At 42.0% G+C, this 10,072-nt stretch overlaps 1 protein-coding gene across 1 annotated transcript; it reads right to left on the reverse strand.

The window, feature by feature from the left end:
* Nucleotides 1-6,839: 6,839 nt before the first annotated feature.
* On the reverse strand, nucleotides 6,840-9,842 carry LOC120293185 (geraniol 8-hydroxylase-like). The gene is made up of 2 exons (XM_039312117.1): nucleotides 8,889-9,842; nucleotides 6,840-7,562 (listed from the first exon to the last, which is right to left on the reverse strand). The coding sequence occupies exons 1-2, from the start codon at nucleotides 9,765-9,767 to the stop codon at nucleotides 6,957-6,959; spliced, it is 1,485 nt and encodes a 494-aa protein (XP_039168051.1). The 5' UTR covers nucleotides 9,768-9,842; the 3' UTR covers nucleotides 6,840-6,956.
* Nucleotides 9,843-10,072: the final 230 nt, after the last annotated feature.

Genomic DNA, 10,072 nt, shown 5'->3' on the forward strand with positions numbered 1-10,072 from the left:
GAGATAAGTGCAAAATGATGTCGTTTTAGCGATGATGTAGCTAAATAAGTGCAAAACGACGTTATTTTGGCATTGATGTGGCCCCAAAATTGATTTTTAATATAAATATTAATTAAATAAAATTAAAAAACTAAAAAACAGAAGAAAAAGAAGAAGGGGAACATGTTCGACGAGAGCTGGCCCTCCTTGCCGTTCCCGCTATTGCTAGAAATGGTTGGTGACGGTGCGCCAAAGGTTGGTGGGGTCGTCGGCCACTACCTAGTGGCTGGTGACCACGGTCGGGGTGAGGGTTGCGGCCTTCTTCAAGATTTGGTGAGGGTCGTTGGCTATGGCGGCCATCTCTAGTTGTGGCGGCTAGGGTTGTTGGCCATTACCTAGGGCCCGATGACCTTAGCCGACACTCGCACCACTATTGCCAAGCCTCCTGACGAGGGTAGGGCATCGGTGGTGAGGGTTGTGCAAAGCTCCTAGTGAATGCTTACTTTGTAGTTCTCCTTTTAAATAATATTTAATTAAATTTGTATTAAAATTCAATTTTGGGGGCAGATTGACGTCATTTTTGTCGATCATTGCTGAGTTAGCTTCCAAAGCCACACAGATCACATGTATTATTAAAAAAAATATCAAGTTGAATTTCCGGCTACTCTTGCCGACTTGGGATGAAGTGTCCCACTTTTTAAAAAAAAGTGATACTTGAGAGTACCTTTTGAAAGTTTTGATACTAAAATGTCCACCTAAGCCAAGTTTTCGCATTCTTGGTGTATTTATTTTTATTTTTTATTTTACTCTTGGTGTACTTTACACGAATGTTTACTAAGCAAAAGTGATCTTCACTTATGCGAAATCACAAAATGTTGGTTACACCACCGGCCTTGGTGGCTCCGCTGGATAAGAAATCTCAACCTTGGGGGAAAGATCGAGGGTCAAATCCCAGGGGAAGCATCGGTGTCTTAAGTGTGATGTCGGGGTGATGGGTCCTCCGCTAGCATCACTCCAGGGTTTATTTGGCGGTTATGTACCGCTGCAAGGCGACGAATGGCTGACGGGGTTCCCTAGGTATCAAAAAAAAAAAAAATGTTGGTTACACATTAGTTTGCAAAAAACATTTGGCAAGTTAAGTACTAATTAAACTTTTAATTCGTGTCAGGTGTAATTTTCACTTGTAAGCCGTCCTGTTAAAATAAATAAATTAAATGAACAGAAAATTAATAAGAAAACTCATGTCTTGATAACACTGTACAATTATTTTTCTGAATACATGACAAGACCATCATTCTCAATCGAGCATTAATAAATTCACAATAACATAAGATAAAAAATGATTTCAAATAGAAGACATATATATTATTAGGCATAGCCTTTAATAAAGAGAAGTAGATATATCAATTATGAAAAACAAAAGTATTTTATATAGCTTTTCTATTTTACTTGACTTATTCTATTCATAGCCATAGTTGACACCTAGATTTTGGCGACTTGATCGTTTATTTATTGTATAGAAAATTATGGATTAATTTTTAACCCCTAAATAAAAATATTACTATTAAATTGCATTTAAGAGCGTTTATTATTGCATTGGGTTTGAATTGATGATTTTGAGTATTGAATTAGCGAGTTGACCAAGCCTGTGGCTAAAGGAATTTGGCCAAGCCAATTTCTTTGATTATGTGCACAAAGATTTTGTCAATATTTTTCTCGTAATTTTGAAATGTGCATGATATTTAAGGGGGGTCGAATTCTTTAGTTGTGGGAAAGAAAAAAAAGAAGAAAAAGGAAAAAGAATAAAGATCTACAAGTTTGTCTCTTCGTGCGCAAGGAAAATATATATATTTATAGAGAGAGAGAGAGATAGAGAGAGAGAGGATTGGTCAACAAAGGTCATATATTGAGTGATATATTTCTTGTTTTAAAACAAGAAAGAGTGTGCTGTCAAGGAAAATCTCACATGTCCATGAGAGTGAGCAGAAAGGGAGGAAAATAAAATAAAATTGTGGAGATTCTATCTTGACCGTGGAGAAGTGATCGAAAAGAGGAACTAATTTTGGCTTCATTCCTTTGCATATAAAAAGGTGAGTCTTACACGCATGTAGGAGGACAAGCATTGAATACGGTAGCCACGATTTTTTTTTTTTTTTGGTCAGTCCTACTCTATTCCTACACTACACTCACTCTCAGACTTTTGCCCTGCCTCTTGCAAGGCGTGGGAGTCGAAACCCACTCCTGAAACTTACGAGTCCCAATCCCATCTCCCTGAGAAGGTGAGGATTTGAACCCTTCACCTCCCTCTTCCGTGTTGGAAGAGTGGCCACTGGGGCGAATCCCAGTGGTTTAGTAGCCACGATTGAAAAGGGAAAAAAGAACGGTGAGAGAGAGAGAGAGAGAAGAGAGAGGGAGAGAAACACGCTCAAGCTCCTCAAACTCTTCACCCGGCGTCGCACCCTTGATGCGAGCCTGACGTTAACCCCAGTGTTGTTGCGCTGGTTTTGCCGCCTCCATCCTCAAGGATGACCCGTGTTTCGTGGCCGGCAAAATCGAGAATGTCCTTGACGCTACAAGGCGGTTGCTCTGTCACCCACGATTCCCCGCCGCCGACCGCAGAGCTCGCTGTCCCGCTCAAGCTACAACGCCCGGTCATCCTCCATTGTCTGTCGCTTAGCCCGATCGAGCCTCGCGCTGCTGCTTCTTGATGGTCCCATGACTTGCGTTTCTATTTTCGCAGGTTGTTGTCACCGCCAAAAGCGAGCGACAGCCTCCCCTTGTAGCTGCACCTCCTAGTTACTTGCGAAGTTCACTGTCTCGGAGCTCACCTTGCACGACCTTCACCATACTAGCGGCATTCCAGCAGTCCATCTCTCTGCAGGTTCTTCGGCGATTATAATTTGCTCTGGTGGCTTTTTTCTAATTAGCTTCCAGCAATACTCGACGTTCGAACTCTTGGACCAGTGTTTCTAATCATGCTCGGAATTGCCTAACAGTCATTGCCTTGGTCGTTGCTTGCTTGCTACTCTAGTTAGGTGGGTGGTTTCCTTGGGCGAAGAGCAAGTATTTTCTAGACTACTCAAAGCAAATCCGTGGTCAACGGTGGCACGTCCAGCTACTGTCCAACAAGTTTGAGCGGCTTTGCAATCCGCGAGTCCAAACTCTCCATCACGGCTTGACTTTGCCGTTTCTTCATTACAACTTGCAACGCTTGTCCATTGTCGGTCGTTGTGAAAGCCCCCCACTAGGAGCCCCGCTGCGATCGTCCTCGCTCATGAGCTCATCGGTCTTGCTCGCAAGCTGTCCTTTGACAAATTCAAATTTGGAACCATATTTGCGAAATTAGCTAATATCTCATCTAAATTTGATTTAAGATATTTTTATTGCCTAAATTGATCGTCCGATACATACTGTGCATAGGCAAATACCCATTGGGACTTGTTTCCTAATTCGCAACCTTATATAATTTTTGATTATATTTATAAGGTTTTAGATGGAATCATTGATTCGCAAGAATATTTAAAATTAATATTTTGATATTTAAGACTTAAGATCAACTTATTGATTGTAGTTGTGAAATAGGCACGGGTGACTATTTACACACGTCTCCGCAAATTTGTAAGACCATATATGGGGATTGACGCTTGCCCAATGCGTAAGACCATGTATGGGGATTGACGCTTGCCTAGTGCTGGAAGGTTAAGAAAGTTGGTGACCTAATGATAGGAGAGTTAGCGATCGAAGCCCTAGTGAACGGCGAGCGGCCATAATTATAACGGTCTTAAGGTAGTGAAATTCCTAGTAGGGTAAGTTCCGACTTGCACGAAAGGCATAACGATCTGGCCACTCTCTTTGAGAGAAACTCGATAAAATAGATATGTTTGTGAAGATGTGGACTACTTGCACCTGGATAGAGCTTTATTGTTCCCTGGGATTGGCTTTGGGCATTTCCTGTGTAGCATAGGTGGAAGGCGAAGAAGGCCTCCTTTCTTGGGGGCCTGAGCCATCAATGAGATACCATTTTGGAAGAGTTAGAATTCTAACCTTGTGTTAGGACCTACGAACCAAGGGTCAGTCTTAGGTAGACAATTTCTATGGGGGGTAGGCCTCGCAAAAGGTAATAGAGGGGTGTAAAGGTTTCCTTGGGCTGGATAGAGATTGGCCCTTGAGTGCAAAGGCAGAAGGGAGCTTGACTGCAAGACCTACCCATTGAGCAGGGACAAAGTCGGCCTTAGTGATTTGATGAGCTCGACAGATAAAAGCTACTCTAGAGATAACAGGCTGATCTTCCCTAAGAGTTCACATCCATGGGAAGGTGTGGCACCTCGGCTCTTCGCTTGGGATGATTAGATATTGTTTCCACATTTGAATTGATTGGATGATACCTTTTGTGAGTGGTTTGAATACTTTGATTGCTTTCTTCATTCTGAAAATAAAATAAAGAAAAAGATTGCATTGCATATCATATAAATTATCATTGATTTCCCATATAGGATTGCATGATAGAATAGTTAAATACTTTTTTAATCGAACGCATTGAATTGCTTGTTGAGATAAGTTTCTGAGTTAAGATATGATTTAAGATATGATTTAAGTTAGTATATTTCCTAACTTAAAATAAATAATATCTCACTTTAGGTAGATTTTTATTTTTTAGTATTTTTAATTACGAATTTTAGTAAAAAATACAAAAATATCATTTGCGTGTCATATAGAATTAGGTTCATAAAATGCACATCATTTAGTAATTGTTGTTAGGTCCATTTAATTATAAATTGTCCATCATGAGAATTAAGCCATTTGCATGACATATAGCTTAGCTTTCATTTAAATAAAAGAAGCCTGAAAAAAGATTCGAATGGAATTGTGTGTTAATTAGAAATTATATTTAGGTTGATAAATGTGGTTTTCTAACTAACTCCATAGATGTTTGCGTTGCATCAATTTAAGTATTCCCTTCCCATGCTTACAATTTATTTGTTGCCTTACTTTATTAATTGTTAATTAATGGTTGCATACCCACATGACCACCTTGCTTGTTAAAATCAACCCAAGCTATCTGCAAAATATTTTTAAAATAAAAGAGAAAATGTATTGAAAGGGCGTTAAAGTAATCTAGCGTAATCAAATCTCTAAACTCATTTAATCTTTGGTTTGTAGAAGAGAAGAAATTCTCCCATTACTTTATTTGGGTTTTTAATAAACTCATAAAAAATAGATTAATAGCGACTTCTAATTGAAAAAATCATTTGCATGTTAAAAATTTGAACCTATGTCGTGAATTAAGTTTAGGCTTAGTAATCTATCAGCCAAAACTTAGGTGGTTCACCTGAGGTAAGGTCATGACACCATCCAAATGTTATTGTCATATGAAAACAGTATTTTCATTTTCTTAACAATTAAACTATTTCAACAATCTGAAATTTAAGCTGGATTAACGCGCACGAACAACAGCAAGAGGCATTGTCAAAAAAAAAAAAAAAACAACAGCAAGAGGTCAATCCTATTGCAAGCCCAGATCATCATGATCATCCCTAAGGATGACCATCGGGCCTTTGATTTTTGGTAAGTATTACTGAATAAGGCCCAATCCAATGACCTTCGGCTTTGCAACTCAGACCAAGGGAGAGGGAGGAAGAAACCGAAGACCTAATAATTCTCGACTTGCATGGCAGTCGCAAGCTGAGGTATTGCCTCGGAGGATATGCATAATGAGCTGAGATGGTGACAGGCGATGCCAAAACCGTAGGGCAAAGTGGGAAGATCGTGGTAACAGTTAAGAGTCTAGACGTGTCGCGGGCTGATGGTTTCTAACTGTGGAATAGTCTGTGCAATGCCTAGTGAGTCAAGAACACCAGATCAGACTTTCTTCTACAGTCATTCCTAAGAACAAGATGGTAAATAAATAGTATCTCTGTTATCGGACCATAACGTACCCAATGGTGTTCTTGTCTCACTAGGTGTCGCACGGTTGTTTGTAACTAGGGAACTATTGGCCTGTGACATATGCATGGAGGAGATTGTGAAAGCATTTGGAAGAAGATGGAACTGCCCAAGAAAAGTATAAGTGCATGGATCCGTTCAGCCTATGGTAAGACTCTGTTGTGACCGGCTCCAGTCGAAACCTCAAGAGAGCTAAGGTATTGCAAGGTGGACACAAATAGTCTCCTAACGAGGTGGCCTTTTCGTTTCGTGCAAACTCCACTCCTTCAAAACCAATTGATTGTGACTTGATTTTTTATTATTACTTTGTTATTATCTTGGAATCGTCACTAACCTATTTACTAGATCGGTCAGGAGGAGTCTGGTTGTTGATGAATTTTGTAGGTGGGCTTTGGTGGTTTTGGAGATGGAGATGAAGTCAAAGCGGCCGGTCGGGGGAATTTTTTTTTTGGGTGTGTAAAGTGAGTCCCAGGGTCATATAGAAAATTAGGCATTTATAGAAAGCTCTAAGGTTATTTCATGTCTTATCTAGGTGTTAATAGACTACCAACTTCATTGTCTTTCAGTTTTTTGCAAATGCGTCCTTTTACATTTCATGTCGTATTTAGTCTTTACATGTCTATAGATTTCAGTTTCAGTTTTTGCTCCAAGTTTCTTTTTGCAATATTGCTTATGAATACTCGTGTAGGGCGTCATTTAGTGTTTCCACTCGAATGTATATAAACACCTTTCAATTTCCTGTAATTGCTGTTTAATTTCTTCCATTTACTTTCCACGATGCTTAGTTTCCCACAATTCAATTTCCTCTTCAAAAACACATTTTTGACCATTTTTTACCTTGCTCTCGGGAGTTTGCACGTCTTTAACACGGAAGGCGTAAAATCCGTCACATACTAAGTGGCATGGTAGACTACAGATGAACTTTAAACAAGTGAATCATAGTTGATTGAAGCATTGGAAGCACAAACAGTCCTTTAAAATCTCTTTGAAACGCCAAATCAAGTCATCAAGGATCAATCACAACAACTTCCTTTTCAAACCAAACTCGGAATTGCTCTTAAAGGTATGGCCTTTCTCAATGTAACACCAAATTGCTCTTGCATATCCAAACTCTCGGGCGCCATTCCCTCAGGAAGTTTCCAATTAAACGATTGAACCAGCGAAGCCACCATGAGATGAACCATCCGGATAGCGAGCGGCAATCCGGGGCAGATCCTCCGGCCTGCGCCGAACGGGATATACTCGAAATCCCTGCCTTTGTAATCCACGTTCGACCCCAGGAACCGCTCGGGGGTAAACGACAATGGGTCTTCCCAATAGCTCGGGTCCCGCCCTATGGCCCATGCGTTCACCAGGACTTGCATGCCTTTCGGGATGACGTACGCGCACACTTCCGCGTCATTCTTGGATTTGTAAGGGAGGAGGAGAGGCACCGCCGGGTGCAGACGGAGCGTCTCCTTGACGATGGCTTGGAGATACGGGAGGTGGCGAGTGTCCGACTCTTGAACCGGCCTTTCGGTGCCAATGGCCGCAGTGAGTTCATCTCTTGATCTTTGGAGGAGGCTCGGATTGTGTAGGAGTTCCGCCATCGCCCATTCCGTTGTGAGCGCAGATGTGTCGCTTCCGGCGATGAATAGATCCTGCGTTAAGTACATTGATAATCCATCCTAAATTTTCACTGTCTTTCAAAATTCTATCGGCATGAGAAATTAGTTGGTGCTAACAACTAATTGACTCTAATATGGTCCGTTTATGATAACTTTTTCATGAACAAGGGCTTCAAAGATGTTAGGTGTAATTAGCTTTACTAATACAAGATCTCTATGGCAGTTTACCTAATATATAAAAAAAGAACATATCTAATGATATCTAATATTATAATTAGACATGCCAGGCAACTCTCATCAACCGATTAATTTAATACTAGTGTTGAATATCATAATCTTATAATTAATAGATGAAAGAGACAACATCAATCGGGGAGATTGCCACGTCCCTTTTTCTTAAATGGTTGTCGCTTTCTCCTATGTATTATCATATATTCAACGACCCCTCAAAGTTTATTATAACCAGGGAAAATGCGATTAACAGAAACCATGCTTTATGCATTGTTACTATGTAAAAGCTTTAGGTACCGTGTCGATTTTTATCTAACCTACGCTAAATTTTAGGGTTTGCTTAGTCAAAGAAAAAAACATAAATTCGTGAATGAGAACCGGTCGCACCATTCTATCATTATCAATCACAATCTAACAGCAAAAATTGGAAGATACTCCCCCATGCATAAATTTTATCATAACCAACTTAATGGAGATTGTTTAAGAGTCCCTGTGAATTATGGTGATCTCGTTTCGATGCTATTTAGATGTTTAGCAACCGAAGAAAGAAGCATGTTTCACAAAATGGCCATTTAGACAATTAGTCTGCACGATTCATTGGAAAATGAGTGATTGCCTCAAGTTTAAAAAGAAAAATGACCAAGTTCTCTTTATTTTGCAAAATGTGTGGAACAATCTAGTGATATAACAAAATATAATTGAGTGCACGACTGGTGATGATCTATATGCAAGGTAGCTATAGCTTGATCATGTGTCAAATCAAAATTGGATTCGAATCCACTAGCAATAAATTACCTTGTCACCAGAAACAAAAGTTCATGTACATACGCACATATGAAAACACAATTTTTACTCTTATAGAAAGGCATGGAGTAACTAATAGATTGACAAAATGTCGTTGTCTATTGAAGTAGCAATCATGGCTAATGTCTTGCGGTGGAGTTAAAGGCATAGGAAAACCCCGATTTCCCCTCTTATAATGGAGAAATAATGGAAAAATTTCCGAAAACTGACAATAAATGTTTTAGCTGACTTTTCAATAATTAGGTTTGGGAGCTCTGATGAGTACATGCTTCTTTTTAGTAAAGATCTCTGCTTCATTTTCTGTAAGTTTTGATGTTCACTTACCAGGATCACTGGCTTGATGCTTTGTCGGGTAAACTCGGACCCCTCCTCTTCGCACTGATCCAGAAGCACATCCAAGAAATCCCCGCTCTTCGATGATTCCGGCGAGCCCGTCGCCCTTTCTTTCAAACGCTTGTCGATGATCTCGTCGAATATCTCGTGCAACCTCATGTAGGCCGGCTGGATGTGCCGCTTCACGCCTAGCAGATCGAACCGCCTGACCGCAGGGAAATAGTCGGACGGGTTCGGCTTCCCGGCATCCTCCATGATCCTCCACACCAGGTCCTTGAACTCCTGAGCCGTTTGGAATTCCGGGTCGACGATGTCAATCGAGAACATGGTGCTCGACATGAGGTTCAAAGTCGTGGCGAAGGCCAATTGGCCTATGTCGACCTCTCTGCCCGGATCGCAGGATTTCTTGATGTGGGTGACGAGTTGGTGGACCTTCTGGTGGCGCAGGTGCTGGAGGGCGTCCAGGCGCTGGGCGGTGAACATCTGGGTGCTGCACACGCGGCGCCGTGCCCGCCACCGCTGGTCGCCCGGGACCCATGCGAGGGTGAACTCCGGGTTCGGCTGCGCGGTGATCACGTCGGGGACCGCCCGGTCGGAGAAGTTCTCATCGTGCTTCTGGAGGGTTTCCCGGGCGGCCTCCGGGGACGAGACCACGACGCTGGTCACCAAGCCAAGGCGGAGGGTCATGACTTGGCCGTGGCGCCTGGCCATGTTGAAGAGGGATTCATGGGGCCGGGCGCCGAGCTGGAGGAGCGAGCCGAGGAAGGGAGGCCGGCCGGGCCGGGGGAGGTTCCTGGGTTTAGATGGGAGGAGGAAGGGTTTGAGGAAGAGGAGGAGGGAGATGAGGAAGAGGACGAGGTAGAGTTCCATTGCAGACTACCGTGGCTTTGGTGATCGGAATTGGAAATATCTCAACAAAGGAAAGAAAAAGTTCGTGGGGGTCTCGTCGAACGATCCGTTCCGGTGTTTTTCTTTTTTGGCCTTGACTTGGTCTCGATTTTGTTTGTCTTTTTACGTTTCGCTCAAGTCGCTGGAGTAACGTGGTGGTGCCACGCGTGGCGGTCACATTGCCAGCCATGACCGGGAATGGTGGTGGGTTGACAGTACGAGTTGCCAGTCCAGGCCCACCTCCAACCGTCGTAGTATGTCGTTTGCATCATTTGGATTTTTTTGGG

Source organism: Eucalyptus grandis, chromosome 5 (genome assembly GCF_016545825.1).
Source record: "Eucalyptus grandis isolate ANBG69807.140 chromosome 5, ASM1654582v1, whole genome shotgun sequence".
NCBI lineage: Eukaryota > Viridiplantae > Streptophyta > Magnoliopsida > Myrtales > Myrtaceae > Eucalyptus > Eucalyptus grandis.

Bases quoted from the DNA above. Each gene is read 5' to 3' on its own strand.
- LOC120293185 (XM_039312117.1), bottom strand. From the start codon at position 9,767: ATGGAACTCTACCTCGTCCTCTTCCTCATCTCCCTCCTCCTCTTCCTC. The intron at 7,563-8,888 runs GTAAGTGAACAT...TACTTAACGCAG, and splicing joins GCATCAAGCCAGTGATCCTG to GATCTATTCATCGCCGGAAG.